This window comes from Phoenix dactylifera, chromosome 2 (genome assembly GCF_051530095.1).
Source record: "Phoenix dactylifera cultivar Ajwa chromosome 2, Ajwa_hap1_PhDact_Kaust_v1.1, whole genome shotgun sequence".
NCBI classification, from domain to species: Eukaryota; Viridiplantae; Streptophyta; class Magnoliopsida; order Arecales; family Arecaceae; genus Phoenix; species Phoenix dactylifera.
The window spans coordinates 32,501-56,898 of NC_143191.1; the positions used below are offsets into that span (position 1 = coordinate 32,501).

Consider the following 24,398-nt stretch of genomic DNA (forward strand, 5'->3'; position numbering starts at 1 on the left):
CTCGTAATCCAAATTAGTTTCACAAACCTCCATGTTATGTGCCTATTGTCATGCTGCCTTTGACATCACCACAGTCAGAGAGCGCATTGATGAAAATGTAGCTTATCACCACAGTCATAACATATAGAGACGGTTATTGACTACTTTAGAAAGCCCAAGTTGGCCTGTGTTTTGTTTTCTCGTGTTCTTTACTAGTAAATGTATATCTATGTAGCTCTTTCCCATGATCAACATAAGGAATGTGCCTACTGAGTTGGAGCTTGCACCAAACTTGCTTGTGTACAATTCAAAGAGGTGTGGCATCAGGATATTCCTTTATGTTCTATTCGACTCAAGTTTGGTTGGGATCAACTCATGATATTTTAGGGTCGACTCGGTAAGATATTTTCATTATTGTTTGCATCGGTGAGCAAACCACGTGCCATGTCACACTTTCTATTGGTCACATGAAGTTAGAGTCTTAGGCTCCGTTTGGAAGAGCTTTTGGAGACTTTCTGACTCTCCAAAAGTACTTTTAGATAAAATAGGGATGCTCGGTAAAAATTTTGGAAAACTGTTTTAGTTTTTTTCAGAAAGCTAAAAATAGTTTTTTGAGAGAAACTTCATTTTGGAGCTTTTCGAAAAAATACTTTTAGGCCTAGTCAGAAAGTTATTTTTTTAACCAAAATATCCATAATAAAATATAACAATTACACAAAATGCTCATTTAATAATTATTTAACCAATTTTATTACTTAGCTAAAAAATGTGTTTATTATAAAAAAATAATTTACACTAATAATTATAATATTTTATATCTTTATTATTGTATTATACTATAAATATAATATAATATAATATTATATCATAATATATTGATATGTTATTTTAAATAATTTAATATTATATTAAATTATTATGCTATAGTATATAATATTATATTATATTACAATAATATTATAATATATCATATATTTATTTATTGATACATATTATATTTTATTATATTCTATTGTATAATATTATGCAATATTTTTTATGATTATTTTGTCATATCAAAAGTATTTTCTCAATTTTTTTACCAAACACATGTTAAAGTGGCATAATACTATAAAAATATAGTTATCAAATAGCAAATAGTTTTTTTATAAAAATTTTATTTTTTAAAAAAATTATTTTTAAAGGCTTTATTTTCAAAATTTTTTTATTGCCAATCATTTTTTAAAATGATTTTATCATATTTATCTCAAGGGGGCATTTGGTATGGGGAGATCGTCTTAGAATCAAGGGTGATGTGAGTGGAGGTGATGAGATCATCACGTTTTGTTGCACCACGGTGATCCGCGGCGGTGATCCTAAATCACCTCTACTTCTCAAATTATCGTCCAACCCGGTGATGGGATACCTGTCCTTGAGGTCGGAAATCCAAGATCACTCCAAGGCAGTGATCTTGGATTGAAAGTTAAAAACAAAAATACCCCTCAATTTAACAGAAAAATTGATATATCAATATACCATTAATATATTATATCAATGTTATATATATATAATATTATGTTGTTATTATATATAAGGCTGCAAATGGGTCGGGTCGACCCGTGACCCGATCCGACCCGACCCGCGTAGACCCGACCCGACCCGAATTTTAGGACCCGCGGGTCCGGGTCGGGTCCTAAAATTGGACCCGAATCATTTTCTGGATCGGGTCTGGGTTTACCAAACGGATCCGACCCGACCCGAATGGACCCGAAGAGAGAGAGAGGAAAAGCAAAAAAAAGTCTTTTCTTTTTCTTTTTCTTTTTTTTTTTTTTTGGCGTGGGTTGTGGTACTGTTGGTCAGTGTGGGAGGATAGCAAGTTAGCAACAAGCATAGGTTCACAGAATCCAAAGGAACGTCGGCCCGTCAGGATTCTCTCTCGATCTATTACACTGTTGAGACCTCTGGTGTCTCGGTAGCTGCCTTTTTTTTTTTTCCTTCTATTTTTTGGTTTTTGTTTCTTTTAACTTTTGAACTTTGAAGGGAGAAAGTGAGGGAATACTGCAACTGAATATGGGTCATGTGCCAGTTTTCTGTAATGGAATTGGATTTTGGAAGAAGGTCTGGGATTTTTTTTGTCCTCGTGAGAGGGGAGCTGGGAGACACCGAGTTCCGTCCAATCAGTCATACAGATAAAAAATAGTGTGATAAGAAATTTGGCTTGTAGACCGACTTAGTTAGTAAGTCATGGGTCATCTGTTCTGACTGGAGCTCAATTGCAAGTCTTTCAAGTCATGGGTCACCCAGCACCTCATAATTATGATATGACCAAATTAGATTTGCCCAAATTTTTTTCCAAAAGCACAAAAAAATTAGACCCGATCGGACCCGAACCCGACCCGAATCAGACCCGAACCTGACCCGAACCCGACTCGGACCCGACCCGACCCAACCCGATCTTCAACCGGGTCGGGTCCGGGTCCAAAATTGGGATCCGAATAAAAAACCGGATCGGATCTGTAATGTCCGGGCCCACAACCTACTAGGCCCAATAGAAAAATAGGCCCAGTTAAGGGTTGGGCCCAAATTTTACTGTAGCCAGTATAATGATTATTAAAAAAAAAAAAATCATACTGTAGCCAGTACGAAGGGATAAGACCGACAGGGAAGGGTGACCCCCACCCCTGCTGGCAGCCGATGCCGGCGCACCGGAGACAGGGGGGACGGCGGCCATTCCCGGAGAGGGGAGGCATGGAACGGATGGGACCTCTCAGAGGGGGGGGGTCTCATCTTCTAAACCACTATTTAAGTCCCTGCCGGCAACCCTAAGTCGGAGGCCCCCAAGAACACTGAAAGAGAGAGAGTCGAAGCCCTGGAGCCTAAGGCGGAAGAGCCCTGAAGCTCCAAGAGGAAGGAGGGACTACGAGGGGGAGGAACGGCCCAACGGTAACCAGCAAAAATCCAGGTAAGTGGCCCTTAGGTTAAATAATAAAATTTTAGGAGTGGAGATACCCCTCTGTAGGGTATTCTCCCCTCTGTTTCACTGATGAAACAGAGGGGAGGAGACTGGCACAGAGAGAGAGAAGGAGACCGGCACGGGAGAGAAGAACAGGAGGAGGGCCGTGGGCCGGACCCACAGGCTGCGGGCCGGACCAACAGGCCGCGGGCCGGCCTGAGAACGGCCCAAGCCGAGCCCACGCCACCCGGGCCGAGCCCAGCCGGACTCGGCCTGCGGGTGACAGGCCCCGGCCGTGGCTGCCCTAGGGCTGAGGGGCAGCCAAGGGCCGCCGGGTCTGCCGTGCCGGCGACCAACGCGGCCTCAAGGCCGCCAGCCTCAGCCGAGCCCCAGCCGAGCCCCACCTCTCCGCCGGCCGAGAGGTGGTGGCGAGACTCCCACAAAAAAAAAAAAAAAAAAAAAAGAAGAAAACGGAAGAGGAAGAAGAACAAAGTAAAGAAAAAAAAAAAGAGGGGGCACTTACCGCGGACCACGGCCTTACCTCGCCGTGGTCGGAGCCGGAGAAGTTCTCCCGGAGGAGATCGGCCTCGATCCCACCTCCCGGCTCTTCTCCTCTCCTCCGGCATCACTTCGAAGGAGAGGGAAAGGGCCGGCCTCCCACCGTCGCCGCCCCGAAGGGGAAGCACCACTCCGGGCTGGTAGATCTGGCCGGGGAGGGTTCGGTGAAGGTCGGAAGGAGGAGGAGGCGGCAGATCCGGCCGGAGGAGAAGAAGAAGGCCACAGATCTGGCCGGAGGAGAAGAAGGGGAGCCGGAGAAGAGGGCCGGAAGCATGGGCTTCGGTAGAGACAAAGAAGAGAAGAGGGAAAGAGAGGGAGTGACCGAGAGGGGGAAGGCCACAGATCTGGCCGGAGGAGAAGAAGGGGAGCCGGAGGGCCGGCCGGAGGTATGGTTTCGGTGGAGACGACGGAGAGAAAAGAGAGAGAGAGAGAGAGAGAGAGAGCGGCCGGATGAGGGAGAGGGGGTCGGGAAGGTGAAGAGGCGGAAGCCTCTGGAAGGGGGGAGAAAGAACCCAATAACGGGTTCGCGGGTCGGATCCGAATCCGAACCCGCAACCCGTTAAGCCCAAAGAAAAAAAAAAAGAAAAAAAAAAGAAAAAGAAAAAGAAAAAAAAAAAAAAAAAAGAGGGAAAGGGTTTAGCCAAATTTGACTAAACCCGAGCCCAAGCAAATTGGGCTAAGTCTGGACAAGCCAGACTATAAATTAAACCAAAATTAAACCCAATTAAGCTGGGAATTAAGCTTAGTGGCCAATCGGAAGGCCAATTAAGACTTATGAGCCCAGCCAAGACCCCAATACAGAGGAATTAGTCTTGGGCTAAATTTCAGGTAGAAAAGAAAATAATATATTGTTATTATGACAAAAATCCAGGTGACTTAGGACTCGTCACCAGGACGCAGGAGACCTAGGAGAAAGGCGAATCACTGTAAGTAACCTGTCCTAATCCTGTTATGGATCATATTATGTTATTAATGTTTCCTAAGCATTTATTTTAAGTATATATGTTTCATGCCTGATATGTTACAATGCATAAGTAACTTGCATGATCCCAGAAGCTATGGCTATGTATGCGACATGATGATACTGATATTTTAATCATGCATGTAAGTTTATAAAGTCTTAGTTAGCCAAGAGGCACTGTAACGGGCTCAAAGATGCTACTGATCGAATGCAACTGAGCTGGCCTTGCTAGTGGCCGAGAATAACTTCGCTGGCCTTGCTAGTGGCCGAGAATGACTAGCTGGCCCCGCCAGTGGCCGAATGGACTTCGTAGTAGCATCCGAGAGAAAAAGGACCACGGCATGCTGGGGGCACGGTTTCATATGCATATTTTATGAAAAATTTTGTGATTTGCACTACTGCTTTGTTTAAATTGCATACTTATTATGCCAGGATGATTTTTAGATAAACATGCATGTCAGCTTCTCAAAACCCTGATTTACATGTTTAGTCTACTGGTTGATCCGGTAGGATTATGCAGGATTACTTACTGAGCCGTGTAGCTCACATCTGTTTATGTTTCGCTTTCTTTCAGATCCTCACCAGTGATCGCCATCAGACATGTTTTTATTTTGTTACAGAGCTTCGTATTTTTGGAGAAGCTTATATACTTCTGTACATATGAATAGCCTAGAAGTTCTGTATTTTTGGTTTTCAAACTTGAAGGTTGTACTGCAAACTTTTAATATATATATATAAGGATAAATCCTTTTGGCTACCTGTTACCCTGTATAAGGCTGCGTGCTACTGTGGGCGATAGTCGGCAATAGCACGGCCGTGTCACGGAACCGGATCCGGGGCGTGACATCTAGTGGTATCAGAGCCTTAGGTTAAACAATAGAATAACCATAAAATGCCTAAGGAAAAGGATAGTTAAGAATGTCACGGTATCACGCCCACATTGATTGTTACCACAAGAGGGTGGTATTTCGGATACCTGGGGAGCAAGAATTTTTCTTTCAGGGCGATATACCCCTTCAAGATGCTCCTACACTACACTTTATTTCCGCCTTGAAAGCTGGAAAGGCTGTGAGAAAAGGGTGTAAGGCCTATCTGGCCTGTGTAATGGATACCCAGAAAGAGACCAAACTGGAAGATATTCCAGTAGTCAGAGAATATCCGGATGTCTTTTCGGAGGAATTACCAGGATTACCCCCAGACCGAGAGATCGAATTCACAATCGACCTCGCACCAGGAGAGGGGCCAGTCTCCAAGGCTCCTTACCGGATGGCCCCTGCTGAGTTAAGGGAATTGAAGGTACAACTACAAGAACTCCTGGATAAAAAGTTCATCCAGCCCAGTACGTCGCCATGGGGAGCTCCTGTCCTATTTGTGAAAAAAGAAAGACGGGAGTATGCGGCTATGCATCGATTACCGGGAATTGAACAAGATAACCATAAAGAACAAATATCCCCTACCTCGGATCGATGACCTGTTTGATCAGCTGCAAGGCGCCCAAGTCTTCTCCAAGATAGATTTGAGGTCAGGCTACCATCAGCTGAAGATCAAATCTGAGGATGTGCCAAAAACTGCATTTCGAACTAGGTATGGGCATTATGAATTTCTGGTTATGCCTTTTGGACTGACCAATGCCCCGGCTGCATTTATGGACTTGATGAACAGAGTCTTTAAACAATATTTGGATCAGTTCGTGATAGTTTTTATCGATGACATTTTGATATACTCAAAGAGCCGGAAGGAACATGAAGACCATTTGAGGATAGTGCTACAAATCCTTCGAGAGAAGAGGCTGTACGCCAAGCTGAACAAATGTGAGTTCTGGCTGGACAGTGTGGCGTTCCTCGGCCATATAATCTCCAAGGAAGGAGTGTCAGTGGACCCCAAGAAGATAGAAGCGGTGGTGGATTGGCCTCGTCCCACCAACGCCAAGGAAATAAGAAGCTTTTTGGGATTAGCCGGGTATTACCGGCGATTTGTGGAAGGGTTCTCCAAAATAGCTACCCCCTTGACCCAGTTGACTAAGAAACGGGCCAAGTTTATCTGGGACGGCAAGTGTGAGAGGAGCTTCCAGGAGCTTAAACAAAGGTTAGTTTCTGCCCCAATTTTGACATTACCGTCCTTAACTGGAGAATTTACCATCTACAGTGATGCTTCCAAGAACGGGCTAGGCTGTGTGCTGATGCAAGATGGCAAGGTGGTAGCCTATGCCTCGAGACAGCTGAAACCCTATGAACAGAATTACCCGACACACGACCTAGAGTTGGCCGCAGTAGTGTTCGCCTTGAAACTTTGGAGACATTATTTGTATGGCGAACACTGTGATGTGTACACCGACCACAAGAGCCTGAAGTATATATTCACCCAGAAGGAATTGAATATGAGGCAAAGAAGGTGGTTGGAACTCTTGAAGGATTATGACCTGAGTATTAAATACCACCCAGGAAAGGCCAACGTGGTGGCGGATGCCCTAAGTAGAAAGTCAGTTATAAGCTCCGCCGCTTTACTCACCACTCAACCACAGATTCAGAAGGATCTCGATAAAATGCAGGTTGAGGTGGTTACCCAAACTACAAAATTTTGCTGGCCGCCTTGAGTATACAACCAACCTTGATCGATAGAATAAAGGTTGCCCAGCAGTCTGATGAGCACATTTGCCAGCTCAAGGATGAAGTGGAGAAAGGGTTGCGACCCGAACTCCAAATGCACCCAGATGGCACTCTAAGGTTTGGCCACCGACTGTGTGTACCGGCAAATGTTGACCTAAAAAGGGAAATCATGGAAGAAGCCCACCAATCCCGTTTCTCTATTCACCCAGGCAGTACTAAAATGTACTGGGACCTTCGGGAACATTACTGGTGGAAGGGGATGAAGAGAGAAATAGCTGAGTTTGTGGCCCGATGCTTGACCTGTCAGCTAGTAAAAGCAGAGCACCAGAGGCCAGCAGGGTTGCTGGAACCAATAGAAATTCCGGAATGGAAGTGGGAGCACATCACGATGGATTTTGTTACAGGACTCCCCAAAACGGTGAGAAAGAATGATGCAGTGTGGGTGATTGTTGATCGCCTTACAAAATCAGCTCATTTTCTGCCATTCAGAATTGGTACTCCTTTAGATAAGCTGGCCCAATTATACATCGATGAGATTGTACGCCTGCACGGAGTACCAGTGAGTATCATTTCTGATCGTGACCCCCGATTCGTGTCCAGATTCTGGAAAAGCTTTCAGAAGGCCATGGGTACCGGACTGAGGCTCAGTACAGCATACCACCCCCAGACTGACGGCCAGTCAGAGCGGACAATCCAAACTCTGGAAGACATGCTGAGGGCTTGCACTGTGGACCTAGGTGGAAACTGGGATAGTCACATACCACTGGTGGAATTTGCTTATAACAATAGCTACCATTCCAGTATCCAGATGGCCCCATACGAAGCTCTCTATGGGAGAAGAAGGGGAGCCGGAGAAGAGGGCCGGAAGCATGGGCTTCGGTAGAGACAAAGAAGAGAAGAGGGAAAGAGAGGGAGTGACCGAGAGGGGGAAGGCCACAGATCTGGCCGGAGGAGAAGAAGGGGAGCCGGAGGGCCGGCCGGAGGTATGGTTTCGGTGGAGACGACGGAGAGAAAAGAGAGAGAGAGAGAGAGAGAGCGGCCGGATGAGGGAGAGGGGGTCGGGAAGGTGAAGAGGCGGAAGCCTCTGGAAGGGGGGAGAAAGAACCCAATAACGGGTTCGCGGGTCGGATCCGAATCCGAACCCGCAACCCGTTAAGCCCAAAGAAAAAAAAAAAAGAAAAAAAAAAAAGAAAAAGAAAAAGAAAAAAAAAAAAAGAGGGAAAGGGTTTAGCCAAATTTGACTAAACCCGAGCCCAAGCAAATTGGGCTAAGTCTGGACAAGCCAGACTATAAATTAAACCAAAATTAAACCCAATTAAGCTGGGAATTAAGCTTAGTGGCCAATCGGAAGGCCAATTAAGACTTATGAGCCCAGCCAAGACCCCAATACAGAGGAATTAGTCTTGGGCTAAATTTCATGTAGAAAAGAAAATAATATATTGTTATTATGACAAAAATCCAGGTGACTTAGGACTCGTCACCAGGACGCAGGAGACCTAGGAGAAAGGCGAATCACTGTAAGTAACCTGTCCTAATCCTGTTATGGATCATATTATGTTATTAATGTTTCCTAAGCATTTATTTTAAGTATATATGTTTCATGCCTGATATGTTACAATGCATAAGTAACTTGCATGATCCCAGAAGCTATGGCTATGTATGCGACATGATGATACTGATATTTTAATCATGCATGTAAGTTTATAAAGTCTTAGTTAGCCAAGAGGCACTGTAACGGGCTCAAAGATGCTACTGATCGAATGCAACTGAGCTGGCCTTGCTAGTGGCCGAGAATAACTTCGCTGGCCTTGCTAGTGGCCGAGAATGACTAGCTGGCCCCGCCAGTGGCCGAATGGACTTCGTAGTAGCATCCGAGAGAAAAAGGACCACGGCATGCTGGGGGCACGGTTTCATATGCATATTTTATGAAAAATTTTGTGATTTGCACTACTGTTTTGTTTAAATTGCATACTTATTATGCCAGGATGATTTTTAGATAAACATGCATGTCAGCTTCTCAAAACCCTGATTTACATGTTTAGTCTACTGGTTGATCCGGTAGGATTATGCAGGATTACTTACTGAGCCGTGTAGCTCACATCTGTTTATGTTTCGCTTTCTTTCAGATCCTCACCAGTGATCGCCATCAGACATGTTTTTATTTTGTTACAGAGCTTCGTATTTTTGGAGAAGCTTATATACTTCTGTACATATGAATAGCCTAGAAGTTCTGTATTTTTGGTTTTCAAACTTGAAGGTTGTACTGCAAACTTTTAATATATATATATAAGGATAAATCCTTTTGGCTACCTGTTACCCTGTATGAGGCTGCGTGCTACTGTGGGCGATAGTCGGCAATAGCACGGCCGTGTCACGGAACCGGATCCGGGGCGTGACAGGATCGGGGTCACCTAGGACCCGACCCGACCCGACCCATTTGCACCCCTAATTATATATTATATTAATGATATATATTATATTATATTATAATATATTACTAATCATATTATTATTGAAGGATAATTTTAAATTATAGTAGAAATATATTATTATATTTTATATTTATATAATAAAAATATTTAATATATTACTTCTATTCACTTTATTTTTCTAATCAAAATAATTATTAGTATTAAAAAATCTATTATAAGTATAAATAAAAATATTAATTCTATAATGAAAAATAACATATTTTTATATGATTAATAATTTATTGGAGTAATAAATATATTTTTTAGAATATATTAATAATTAATATATTGATAAATATATTAATATTTTATTATAATATATTTTATATGATTAATAAATATATAATAAAGGCTACTAAAAGTAGAATATGTGACAAAATTATGGAGCTATTATAAGAATTAGCATATTGACTTATATTTTTTATTCATAAGAATTAAAATCACATAAAAAATCTATGTAAGATATATCACAGATATTTGCTGTATTATGTAGCCGGTGATTTTAAATTTTTGTAGTTACTAATGAATATTTAAAATTTTTTAATTACTGAACTATAGTCTACTAAATGCATTGATTTTAGATAATTAGATTAAATCATTCGAATTATCGAAAATCTCGTATCATCGTGGTGATCTTGTTGGGGTTACCAAACGCCCCAGGAACGGACTCCTGCTCGTATTTCGGGCGTAAGACACGTCTCGACCCGCTCGCTCCATTCGCCTTCGGAAGGCACCCTTGGTGCAAACCCCCTCCTATAAATCCCCGTGTCAAACAATTCTTCCTTCCAAAGCCCTCCCCTCCCCGTCTTCCCGCTTCTTCTCCTCCGCCTCCTTTCTCTCGAAGCCATCCCTCTTTCCTTCGAACCCTATAAATGAAACCCTAATTCCCCTCGCTTCCATTGCCCCCATTCTCCTCCTAGAAGGAGAGCGGCCCCTTTGTCCAAACCCCCTCCTATAATTTCCCATCCCCTCTTTCGCAAACCCTTCTTCCTTCCAAATCCCTCCCCGTCTTGCCGCTGCGTCTCCTCCTCCGCCTCCTTTCTCTGGAAGCCATCCCTCCTTCCTTCGAACCCTGTAAATGAAACCCTAACCCCCCTCGCTTCCATTGCCCCCATCCTTTTAGAAGGAGAGCGTTTGAGAGCTCTGTCGCTGCGGGATCATGGCGACCTCGAGAGACGTCCAAGAGATCATCTCCAAGATCTCCTCCGACAAGGCCAAGGCCCGCGACGTGAGCTCCGCGATCCCTTGCCCAAACCCTCAACCCAATGGCTCCTTCTCGTGCTCCTTTTTTATTTCCTTATCCTTTTCCGGGTTCTTGATTTATTCTTGATTGCAATTTTCTCATTCTTCGATGGTTTCCGGGAAGGGATCAAACTGTTGAATAGCTGGCTGGAGGACGAGAGATCGATCAGTTTCTGTAGGCTACTCGGTGAGAACACTGTCAGGAGCAAGCCCAACGAGATCCCTCATGGTGAGCTGAGGTTCTTGTGGTTTCTTGATAACAATCGGATGTTTCCTTGGACGAGTCTTGGGAAAGAAAGGTGTCTGATCTCATTTTTTTCTTGGTCGTAATCCACTGTTTCTTGAATGTATAATGGGGAAGAAGGGTGCAAAATCTTGCTTCTTTTTATTGTTTTGCAGCTGAGACATGGCCTTTTCTCATTATATTGCTGACGAAGTGCATTGACTGGAGATCTCCACGAGCAAGAAACGTCCACAGAAAAAACTAATACTGCCAAAAGACTCTTCGTACTGCCATCCAATATGCTGAGGATCAGAAGCTATCAGGTCAGTAAAAGATTGACGCGACATGTGTCTATTTGTTGTACTGGTCATGAAACTTCTTCCGTTGTTTGTTGCTGCTAATATTGTTTCCGGATCATGAGTTAGTTCCATAAATTACCTTTGTTCCCTTTTCTCACCACCACCACCACCACCACCACCACCACCCTCCTCTAATGCTATCTTGCATTTTTAGTTGTGTACTGCGAAAAGAATTATGGCAAAATATGTTACAGAAGGTCAACGCAACTGGATTGCTGTATGCATCTTCCAACTTAGTAATATGGATAATTCCATGATCAGGAGCCACTGTAGCTGACATATGTGGATTAATTGGAATAGAATTGTCAGTATATCATAGTACACATACTTTTAGACCTACACAGGTTGCTTCTTCATGACATAAGTTGTTAGCTAGTCACTCGTTCTCTTCCAATTTAGTAGGAGATTCTATTCCTCTCAAAGCCAATGTACAATGTAGGCAGTTTTGAAAGGAAACTCCATTATAAAGGTTCTTATGATAAACAGTGATTGGTACCTGATGGTCACCACCACTACAATCTCCAAGAATTGCTGAATAACCACTATAACCACCATCTCAACGAACACCAGGCTATCAATGCTGAAATGATTGACAAAGGATCACTGGAACCACCACTATCCCACCTTAACCACCATGTCAGAAGACACAAGGGGATCATTAACCAATGAATTGACAAGTAACCGCCTCAATCTTGATCTCAACTGTTGTACTGAGTATCAAAATTTTCATGTCAAGGTTTTGACTGAAAGTAAGCAGCAGGTAGTGATGTACTTGTGATGAACCTTATGGTTCTTAATTTTTATGTCTTTAAACTACATCAAAATTTTGTTTGGTTTGGACCGAATGTAAGCAGTAGACAGTGATGTACTTTGATGGACCTTAATTTTTCAGATTGGCAGGACCTTAATTTTTCAGATTGGCAGGACCTTAAATTTTTTACAGTAGCAATTTTTTTTGTCTAGATTTTCATGTCTTTAAAATCAAAATTTTGTAGGAAAAAACTCTTATTTTCTGTTGTTAAACATCTATTTAATCATATGGGATGTTATAAAAGATGCTCCTAGCTTTCGTTCAGAATACAGCAGCATCCTACAGCATCTTCTAACTGTTGAAGATTACCGCTATCAAATGAGGAGGCCAGTTTATTGGAGTGAGTTTGTCTTTTAAATTCATTCTCATGTGTCTCTCAGATTGATATGTTCTGTATGCCATTTACCTGATGCTACTAGTGGGTTTATTTTTCTGCAAGCAGGTCTAGTAGATCTAGTCATAAATAAGGTAGGACTGTCCATCAACATGAAATCTAATAGTCATTCCAGCTCCAAAGAGGAAGCCTTCCGCTATATCTTGTCTCTTCATGCCCTTCTGGAAAACCCACCAGGTGATTGTCCAGACAACATCAGGGAGGATCTTGTTAAGGGGTTTATTGAAATATTTTCACAGATTAGGTAAGCATTGTGTGGTTGGATTTATGAGGCATGCATATGATCTTGTTACATTCAGAAGCTGCATCATTTATGAAGAATTAAGAGGAGATGGCTTTCAAGAGTTGTATTTATTGTTTCCATGCTTTCTTATGAGTAAGTTTACTGTAGCTTTATAAAGGGTGAGAAAAAAGATTGCAAATTTATATAATGCCTTTCATTTGTGGAACTTTGCTAGGGATGAGGGTAAGTTCTCACACAAGCTAATGAAATGCATTAATACCTACTTGCTAAATGATGGCCCAAATCTTGGATATCAAGCCATGGAAATTCATTGTGCTGTACAACAGTTTATGTTTCATTATTGGCTTGCTAGTAACTCGTGATCGAGGGTTAAAGGTTCCTGCATGGATAATCTCTTTTGTTTTTGGTCTAAACTGTAATGAGATATTCCTCTATTCGTGAATATTTTTTCATTGTAGAACTCTGTCATTCTTTATGCAACAGTACGACTAAAGTTCATCAGGACTATGTCAGAACGAAGTGTGCTTATAGAACAACTTCTTGATATTATTTTCAAGGAATTAGACCAAAGCACTAATACTGGTACTGGTTTCTGTGGTGAGTCTTAGTTTCTTCTTGATGGATGATCTTGAAACCTTTTAGGCTGTATATGTATTTGCTGATATTGCATTGATATCTAGGAGTGATATGTCTAGAGATGATAAGGTTGGAACTCTGGCGGGCACTCAACAAGGTTTGATGTTGCTTGCTGCTACAGTTTTTTTAATCAGATCTTGACTTCAAATGTGTAGTGTGCGCAGTTCTTCTGAATTTGTTGGTCAATCATATTAGTGAATTTGCTCATGCTAAAGAGTTATTATTATTCAGGCTTGTAAAAACACTACAAAGACATCATATCATGAGAAGTGGCTGAAAATGGAGAATCCTGATGCTTGCATTAAGGATGGAATCATGAAAGGCTCATGGCTTTGGTGAGAAACTAATGTCACATCTTATATAGCTTCTTTACTGAAAATCATTACTTCATATATAATGATATTTTAAGTTTTCTGTTATTGTGAGTGCCATGAAAAATTAAAAGGTTTCCTTGATTTATAGTATGATTAGTCATTAAGATGCCAACATTGCTCATCTGTGTCGATATATTGGATGCTGCAAGGATCTAAACTTAAATGTATTTATTTTGCAGATTGTAGGATATGAATGTAAATTTGGATCCAACAACACTAAAAATTCCTACATCAAATATTGAATCAAATCCACCAATTATATTTATTTTTTCATGTAAAATATGAAGCAAATATTATGCAAACTTTATTTAATTGATACAGTACTTGATTGGAATTCTATTAGTACTATATGTTAGAATACATAAGATTTATGTTAGTTGTTTCAATATGAACCATTTGATTGGAGCCTAATATTATGTGTGGGCTCTTATAAGAAAGTCAGAAGAGATATGGGACTTGGACGCTGAAAATTATTCTTCATAAGTATTATATCAAATTTCTCTTTAATTTAATAGGCGATCATTATTTCAATTATTGCTTCAATATGACAACAAATACATAAAGAATCACAGTTGATATATTACCAAATGAAAAAAAATAAAAGCAAAACTATGACAACAAAGAATATCATTAGCTTTTTTTATTAAGATAAAAAGAGTGGAAATATAATGTAAACATAATTTTAGGGTCTCAGAATAAGGCCCTGTTTAGGGAAGCTTTTGGAGGGCCAAAAAGCACTTTCTGGCCCTCCAAAAGTACTTTTAAACAAAAAAAGATGTTTGGTAAAATTTCGGAAAGCTGTTTCAGCTTTTGCGGGAAGCTGAAAACAACTTTTGGGGGGAAGCTCTAATTTGTAGCTTCCTCCCAAAAGCTGTTTTCAGCTTTGTCGGAAAGCTGTTATTTTACCAAAAGTACCCCCATTTAAAAATTCTTTTTTCCTTCCCAAAGTGGCCCATCCACCGCCTCTTCCTCTTCCGCCCATCACCCTCCTCTTCCTCTTCCTCTTCCGCCCATCCCCCTCCTCTCCATCTCCCCCGCCGCCGCCCATGACGCCCTCCCCCTCTTCTCCCTCCTCCGCCGCCGTTCTGTCTCCCTCGCCGCCGCCCCCTCTCCCTCGCCGCCGCCCTCGACGCCCTCCGCCTTTTCTCCCTCCTCCTCTGTCGTTCCCTCTCCCCTACTGCTGTCGCCAACGCCCTCCTCCTCTGCCGCTCTCTCTCCCCCGCCACCGCCTCCGACGTCGTCTTCCTCTTCTCCATCCTCCTCTGCTGCTCCCTCTCCCGCGTCGCCGCCCCTGACTCCCTCCGCCTCTTCTCCCTCGCCCAACCACCTCTCCCTCTCCCCCGACCGCTCTCCCTCTTCCTCAAAGCTTCTCTCTTCGGCTTCGTCGCCCATCCTCCCGTCGTCGCGCCGCTGGGAGCTTGATCGCCCCTTCCATGACCATGCGGGAGAAGTGAGGCAAGGGAGGAAGAAGGGAGGGGAGAAGCTTCGGGAAGGAGGAAAAAGAAAGAAGAGAAGGAAAAGAAAAGAAAAGAAAAAGAAGAAAAGAAAAATAAAAGAAAAGGAAAAAAAAGTAGAAAAGGAAATGAAAAAAATAGAGAAAATAAAATAAATAAATAAATAAATAAATAAAAATATTAGTAATTGTTTAACCAATTTTATCATCTAGCAAGAAAATTTGTTAGGAAGATAAATGGTCATCAGAAGAGTAAAAATTAATTTACGCTAATAATTAAATTTTTTTATATTTTTATTATTGTATTATACTATAAATATAATATAATATTGTATCATAATATATTAATATGTTATGTTAGATAATTTAATATTATATTATATTATGAGAAATTAATTTATGCTAATAATTATAATATTTTATACCTTTATTATGTATTATACTATAAATATAATATTATATTACATTATATCATAATATGTTAATATATTATGTTAAATAATTTAATATTATGTTATATTATGAAAAATTAATTTATGCTCATATTTTTGATGATATTGGAAATCGTGGGGTGCCCTTTTGGGCGGCGGCGTCCGCCCACGGCAATGTGCGTCCGCCTTGGCTCCCTTCCGTCGAGATTGCCGCTGGTTAACTGCAAATGGTCATCAGAAGGATGAAAAATGAACTTACACTAATAATTATAATATTTTATATATTTATTATTGATTATACTATAAATATAATATTATATTACATTATACCATAATATATTGATATGTCATGTTAAATAATTTAATATTATATTAAATTATTATTCTATAGTACACAGTATTATAGTACTATATTATAATAATATTATATTATATTATATTAATATTATACTATATCATATTTTTTTCGGATCTACATATTATATTTTATTATGCTCTGTTTTATAATACTAGTAATGTCCTTTATGGTCATTTTGTCACACAAAAGTACTTTTTCAGTTTGTTTACCAAACACATGTTAAAGCGCCACAGCACTTTAGAAATGTAGTTACCAAACAGCAAACAGCTTTTTATAACAGCTCTACTTCAGACAACTCTACTTCCAACAGCTCTATTTCCAACAGCTCTACTGCCAACAGCTCCTCCAAACAGGGCCTAAGTAATCTAAGTAGATTTTTTGCATATTAGTAAATGGAAATGTGCATAAAAGATTTAGGTAAAAAATGACTGGGTAATAGGATACTAATATTATTGAGAATTTTTTTTTTTTAAAGATTCTGGCAAAAGCCAAGAAACAATGTGGTTCTTATATTGCAGTTTGCGTATCCCTCTGTATAAAGTTCTTGTGTGCTCCCTGAGATTGTATTGAATGTGGAGCTGGATTCACTTTTTGGCCACCCTTTCATGGTCAGATCCTGATTTTGTTGTTAAAAAAAAAGGTCATGTTGGATTAGGATTCAGACTAGGTGTAGATCATCACCTGATCTGACTCATTGCCAGTTGTGTCTGTTCAATTTTGTGTTCAAATAACATTCAAAAGGAATTTCATTCCATTGTCTTGTCGATGACAACAAAAAAATGTGGAGCATAGCTAGAAGTTATTTAAATTAATATGTATTTGTGCTATATACTTGTGACACTGATTCTTTTTGAATTCTATAAAGAGTCCCTTATTAAAATTATAACTTATGGCGGAAAACTCTGATTTCTTGTCCTCTGAAAGTAGAACGAGTTAGAACAAAAACAGAAGGGAGAAGTATTGAACTTGGTATTGCAATACTTGTAAGTTGTGGTGTTGTGGGACAGGGTTGTGTGCTGGTTCAAGATATTGTTTGTCTGCTTTTTTAGTGTTGATTGATGTTGCCGGTGGCTTGAAGCATAGGGTCTGGGGGAGGAGCAAGGGAAGGACAAAAGAAGAGCGATGACGGTTAGGCAGGATGGTGCTGTGTCTCAAGAGTTGACTTCTGGTTTAGGGGGCTTGTCACCTGGGTCAATGGTTAAGAGCTGAGAGAGCATCTAGAGTTGGGTCTTTGCTTATGTGCATGCAATATTATGTACATGTAGATAAGCTTCTTCTCTCAGCCATCTGCATATAATGGTTAAATTATTTCAGTTGCTAGATTTCGATATGAAGGTTGTAGTTTTATCTTTATGAGAAATATTAACATTTGAGAAGTGAATAAACATTTCAACTGCAATACTCATATCAAATGACTCAGATGGATTTTCATCATAAAAAAATATTTAATAAGTACATTTAAACAATATATAGTTCTTATTAAATATCAACTGATTTAAAATTTATAAAAAATGTATCTTTTGATATTAGGCTGTATGGTCCAAATATATGCTATTTTGGCAATTCAAGCTCCGCTTGTTTTCTAATTGAGTCTTTTGAGTTATTAATTCAAATAAAAACTGGTCACAAAAGGCTTGCATAATTAAGAAGCCTAGATATGGTGTTACTTGGACCTTATCATATGTCTAGGTATATAAAGGTGTACGTGACTTAAAATATATACATGGTTTGTGCACTTTGGGGCATTTGCCATATAACCTGATTCTATGTAATAGAAATTGTATGAAGTATAAATTATGTGCCTATTGTTTTTTCAAGCTCTTTCTTTCTTGTATCTGTTATAACTGCTCTTGCATTTTTTTAATTCATTTTGGGTTGTTAAATAGTTGACTTAGTCAATAAAGTATTATAGTTCACTAATATATTTTTGATTTGTGCAAGGTCTTATATTGCTGCAAATTTTCTTGATAATGGATAAATAATGGTTTTGATTAATGAAATAACAATAATTAGTACTTGTTTAGTGAAGTAACAATAATCAGCATCCGTATTTTGATACAAATATATACAATTTGGCATGGACTTGAGCGTTTGTTCACTATACATGTCTTGTATCTGTATTGAGTCCTTCAAAATTCCCTTCTTGCTGCAGGATTAATAGTGCCTTTTCTTTTCTTATCCATAACTATGGGATTCGTGCAGACAAGTCTCTCTTAATTTATTGGTTTGAAGGCACTCGTGAAAGTTTAGGAAGCTAATTTGATATTTGAAGGGATTTAATTAACTTTAGTGCATTGGTATTTTCACATTCATCATATTTGGCCTATTCTTTTGCTAGTGAAGTCGTTCAAATTGACAAGCATTATAAATTGAAAGAAAACTCTCACACCTAGTTGGTTTATATAATTACAAATTTAAGCAATATAAATATGAGATGGCAACAAAGGTGGGTCCTTTCAAGGAACCATGCCGACGAAGCAACATTTTCTAAATATTAACTGTTTCAAAAAATATGAAATAGTGGGGTACACTCTTTACATGTTGCTGCAGATTCATCTGAATTCACTTATTGACAGGACTTACGAGATAATTGATCAAAGTTATATGAAGAATGTAAGGCATATGGATTTTAGACATGGTGTTTATCACCAAGTCTGCTGAACTACTTGTTGTGAGATTGGTGACTCTGGTTATGGTGTTTGCACATATAGAGTGTCTCAAGGCCTGATTAAAGGCTCTTATTGCAATTTATTTTGAGCTTTGATCAGGCATCCAAGGCTTTTAATATTGTGGTCGTGGGTTCGAGCCTTTGGTTAGATGCCAATTATTTAGTGGTTATATTCAGTTAGAGTGTACTTTCCTATGGTGAACTTTTCATTTTGTTATTTAAATAGTTAACTTTCCTTTTTGTTATTTTAGTTAGAGTTGTAATGAGAGTGGACGATGGCATATGGAAAGGGGGAAGAAAAGGAAAGGATTCTTATTATACTACTTATAAATACCCCTAGGGTTCCTACCTGGGGTGTTAATTTCCTGAGAATTATTTCGTTGTTTCTTTTTATTCTCTCTCACCTCTTTTTTGGTTGATTCAGAGTTTGTGGATGGGCGTATGAGATCTATATCCTTAGAATGACCATCCAAAGTAGGGATGCAAATGGGTTAGGTTGGGTTGGATCGTATCGGGTCATGAGTGACCTCGACCCGACTTGAATTCTTGTTTGGGTCTTAATGTTGGACTCAGACCTAACCCATTAGAAGATCGGGTCGGCTCGGTCAGGTCCGCGACTAAAGTTTTTGACCCAATAGATTATTCAAGTCAGGTCAGGTCAGGTCCGTGTATAACCTGATCCCAACCTATGTAGATAAGCTCCTTCTCTTAGTCATCTGCATATAATGGTTAAAATATTTCAGTTGCTAGATGATGGAGGACCACTGCAGGGAGAATAGGGAAGGAAGAGGAAGAAGAAAAGAGAAGGAAGAGGAAGAAAGGGAGGCTAATTATTATTCAATTCTTTAATGCCCTAATTCTTGAGAGGGGTGGCCTTTATATAGGCCTTACATCAGGTCAATCAATTGACTATATTACCAAACTTGGGCCCTTACAAATTGGACCTTACATCATATCAATTAAACACTTACTAATATTGGACCATTAAACCAACTGATCACACCCAAAATTGGACCTTTATAATTAGGTCTTACATTGATCAATTGATCTAATCACTTGACTCAACAACTAACCAAATCGACTCAAGCAATGACAAAAGCAACTAATAATGCAATAAATTATAAATGACGCAGACTGAAATGGATCCACTCCGGGGCCTGACTCAAACTGGTGGCTCAAGATCATCTCCTAGCCATAATGATGTCAATCCCTGGTGCGAACGCGAGCGAATGGCTCTGATGGCTATGTCATCTAAAAGAACGGCTCTTATGTCCCCATCAACTTCTTTCAGGTGGGAAAAACTCGACTTCGTCGAGTGCAGGTTTGGCCGGCTGTCGTACTGCTTCAGAAGGTCAGGGTCAAGGCGCTGCAACTTAGCTCTCGAAATCCATATTACGTCAGACTCTGGTCGGCTTTTTGATGGGGGCTCACGGTCCAAAGCCCCTCACCATGCCTTTTTTCTCGCGCTCCTTACGTGTGCCTTCAAAAAATGCTGATGATGGACCGATTGTAGGCAATGCCGGTGGAATAACTCAATATAAAGATCAACAATGAAAGCAAACTGAATTTTATTCCACTAAATGGAAGAACAAATAACAAGAACAATGAAAGCAAAAGAAATCTAGCAAGGGATTGAAGAAATCTCTTTCTAGCCCAATCTAGTGGAGATTGATTTATCGACCACTAGCCCAAGTCCTAAAACACAAGATCTAAGGACTGCAATCTATTGAAGGCCTAACCCCTCAATAGTTCAAGTCTAAGGTCTAACTCCTAGACCGAAATCGGCACAATGCCGCCCAAGCCTTATGGCCGAAGAACTCTCAATAGTGAGAAACTAGACTTAACTCATGGGATCATAGGATCATAGGATTCCCTGCAATGGCCCTTTACAACTCTATTTATAGGCTAAGACCCTAGACAAAACTAAGTAACCCTCCTAACCATGGCAAATTATCTTTTTATGGATCCAAGGCCTTTCCACCGTCGATTGGCATGAGATCAATGCTGAAAATCATCCAAGAAGAGGTCCAACCGCTGATGTTGACTTGGTCCTTGGCCATTGAATGGAGGATGATGGAAGGCTGGATTTGCTCGGGTCGCGCGGGCTGGGCGTACGGGACTGTGTTCCGGTTGACTGGGTTGCGTGTCCCAGCTGGAAGAGTCTCAGTCCGGGGGGGACTGGGACTGGGCGCGCGGCATGGGCGCATGGAACACGTCTCGATTGACTGGGTCACGCGTCTCGGCTGCGAGAGTCCCAGTTTGGGAGGACTGGGACTTGGGTGCGTGGCCGCCAGCCGGCGCGCGTGGCGGGCGGGGCTTGGCCGCGGCAGGACTTGGCTGTGGCAAGGCTTTGGCGGGGCTGCGCGCACGGCGGGCTCGGCCAAGGTTGGGCATGCTCAACCGAGGCTTGGGCACGCATGGGCGCGCGGTTGGCTCGGCCGAGGTTGGGCGTGCTCGGCCGAGGCTTGGCATGCATGGGCGCAGTGTGTGCGGCACGGGCATGGTCTCGGCCGACCATGAATGTGCTTGGCCAAATGAAGGGGCTTGGCCAAGGCTTTCCAAGCAAAATAGTTGGCCTTGGCTTGACCCTCCGTTGGCCTCCTTATGGCCCGATATCCTTCTTGGTTGGCGGCGCTTGCGGAGGTCCTCAACAAAACCCCTTTCTTGAAAAATATCCCCTAAGGATATGCTCTGAGTGTCGTCGAACACCTTCATTGGCCTTCCGTGTAGTTTTTGTTTTCGGTATGCCGCCCCAATAGATCAACCGTCGCCAAGTCTTCAACCCTTCCCCATAGGAAGAGTGCTTTGCTTGGGTGCGAAGCCACCTAGGATGTCCGCCCACTTGACTATTGTGGAAGTGCCTAAACATGTCCCTGTTGAAGTTAGGAATTATAGGCACATGGACATACCGCATGTAGAAGGTCAGCCCTTCTCGGTCATGGTCGCAAATCTGCAACTTGCTGCCGCTAAGGGTTGCACCAAAATAATCTTCCATCTCTTCGGCTATCCCTTGATTCAAAGTCCCCGCATCAGCCATCCCATGTTGCTTGGCTTCTTCACGGCTTGCTGCTGCAGATTCTGTTGCAGCATCCTCCTCTTTGTTGCAATCATTCGGCAAGAATGCTTGGCCGGTCTCTTGATGCTTAGATTCATCGCTGCTGCCATCTGCATCTTCAGCGCCGCTCAATGTTGCATCAATAGGTTCTGTTGTGGCCACCTGTAGTAGATCTGAATTTGCGGATGCAGTTGGCTCGGTTTGGTTGGCCATTCCTTCATGGTTGGTTGCTTCAGATTCAGTTGTAGCACGCAGTTTATTGCAACAATTTGCTTCAGCATCATCCGCTTTGCTATAGTCGGTTCCAGCATCAAGTTCTTTGTTGCTGTCATCAAGTAGGAACACTTGGCCACCCTCTGAATTTTCTGGTTCGCTGCTGCTGTCCGCAGAACTTTCAGCAACTTCGGTTTCTTCTTCATCATAGTACCCCCTATGTCTCTCACTATACTGGTCTCCTTTTAACCATCTTTTTAACACAACTCTTCGACCCTCTATTCTTCGTCCTCTCCCCATGTTCTTCCTCATATTTTTTCGCCTGTTTTGCCTCTTGTTATGCCTAATGTCATCATCATCATCACTCTCGCTTTCATACCATACTTAGTCCTACCGTGAGGCATGCGACCTAGGGACTTCTCTATGAGTTCTCCTACGTTCCTTCTCTCTTTCCCATCCACCTATTCTCTTTTCTAATCTCTCTATCTTCTCACTTCTTTCTCTCCTTATTTTAGCCATGTTCATTGCCAACGTATTAGACAAAGTTTCCAATGCCCGGTTAAGGATGGCCGAACTAACTTCAAGGGCCTCCAACCTCCTATCCTGAATATGGGAACTTCTAGGGGACTCCATCCCTTCTAACCCTCTGATTTAGGACTCTAAAACTCTGAGACAACAGCCCCTCAAACTCCCAAAAATCAGAACTCAACAAGCCCAAACAACTTGCTGTGTACCAAAATTTCTGGACTGCAGAAAATTCCTGCGGCACTCCACAAACTTTAGCAGCAAATATCAACTTCAAAACAGAACCAAATCACCCCACAAAGAGGCCTATACCAGCAACTAATAACCTCTGAAACTCTCAAAAAAAAAATCACAATCAAAGCTTCAGAAAACCCTGCTCTTAACAACCCAAACAAACACCTTCCTGCAGAATTTTTCTGCAACACAGAAACTTTCTAAATCAGTCCCCAAACCCCCTACGGTTGTCACCCAAAGGATGAACCAACCCACCTGATTTGTACACCACTCAATCAACCTCCGATAGGGGTTTTACAAAAATAAAAACAGAAACTTCAAATCTCCCAATCGAATACAAATTCAAGCCCAATATAAGATGCAGAATTTTTATGAACTTCACCAATAATCTTGATAAAAACTATGATCTGATTTTTAACTTCAGATCTAAAAGAATATGCAATGAAAACTCAAATCTGGAAGATCGGTATTCAAGCGTTATCTCCTTGAAGGATTATCTCAATGAAAGCACCAATTGATGGGAGCTCACGATCCAAAGCCTCTCACCATGCTCTTTTCCTCGCGCTCCTTGCGTGCACCTTCAAAAAACGTTGATGATGGACCGATTGTAGGCAACGCCGGTGGAATAACTCCATATAAAGATCAACAATGAAAGCAAACTGAATTTTATTCCACTAAATTGAAGAACAAATAACAAGAACAATGAAAGCAAAAAAAATCTAGCAAAGGATTGAAGAGATCCCTTTCTAGCCCAATCTAGTGGAGATTGATTTATCAACCACTACCCCAAGTCCTAGAGCACAAGATCTAAGGACCGAAATCTATTGAAGGCCTAACCACTCAATAGCCCAAGTCTAAGGCCTAACCCCTAGACTGAAATCGGCACAATGCCACCCAAGCCTTACGGCCGAAGAACTCTCAACAATGAGAAACAAGACTCAACTCATGGGATCATAGGATCATAGGATTCCCTACAATGGCCCCTTACAACACTATTTATAGGCTAAGACCCTAGACAAAACTAAGTAACCCTCCTAAACATGGCAAATTGTCTTTCCATGGATCCAAGGCCTTTCCACCGTTGATTGGCATGAGATCAATGGCTGAAAATCATCCAAGAAGAGGTCCTCCCGCAGCTGATGTTGACTTGGTCCTTGGCCGTTGAATGGAGGATGATGGAAGGCTGGATTTGCTCGGGTTGCGCAGGCTGGGCGCATGGGATGCGTGTCCCGATTGACCAAGTCGCACGTCTCGGCTGGAAGAGTCCCAGTTCGGGAGGGACTGGGGCTGGGCGCACGGCCTGGGCGCATGGGACGCGTGTTCTGGTGTTGGCCTGTGGAGTTTTGCGGTTCCAAACCCCGCGCCAAGGTTCAGGTTGGAAGTTGATGTTGGGACCGACTTGAAGTGGATAACGCGCTTTCTTCTTGCTGCCTTTGGAACCACGCCTATGCTATTCCAATGTAGGTGCCGGCAGTGGAAAAGAATCAAGTGTTTGGGCTTAATTTTGAAAAGAAAATTGACTCTATTCCAATAAGCAACGAATTACAAGGACTCTTGGCAAGATGAGGGACCTTGCTTTGCCTAAAACAATCTAAGGGGAGTTAATTTACCCCACCCTAGCCCAAGCCTCGCGGCCGAAATTTCCACCTAGGGGACCTAAGGAATAACCCT

The 24,398-nt window shown here is 41.5% G+C and overlaps 1 protein-coding gene across 31 annotated transcripts in view; it reads left to right on the forward strand.

Annotated features, from left to right (window-relative positions):
• Window positions 1-10,269: 10,269 nt before the first annotated feature.
• The window catches only part of LOC103697104 (serine/threonine-protein kinase ATM-like), a 74,021-nt gene continuing 59,892 nt past the window's right edge, over window positions 10,270-24,398 (forward strand). For 22 of the 31 annotated variants that reach the window (XM_089928570.1, XM_089928590.1, XM_089928591.1 and 19 more), the window contains exons 1-6: window positions 10,274-11,048; window positions 11,149-12,482; window positions 12,585-12,713; window positions 13,264-13,377; window positions 13,461-13,513; window positions 13,648-13,751. In XM_089928570.1, the coding sequence (XP_089784696.1) occupies window positions 12,461-12,482; window positions 12,585-12,713; window positions 13,264-13,377; window positions 13,461-13,513; window positions 13,648-13,751 (422 nt within the window). In that variant the 5' untranslated portion in view covers window positions 10,274-11,048; window positions 11,149-12,460. Of the gene's footprint in view, window positions 11,049-11,148; window positions 12,781-13,263; window positions 13,378-13,460; window positions 13,514-13,647; window positions 13,752-13,969; window positions 14,394-17,110; window positions 24,073-24,398 lie in introns of those variants that run through there. The other 9 variants (XM_089928588.1, XM_089928585.1, XM_089928593.1 and 6 more) reach the window with 9 other exon arrangements.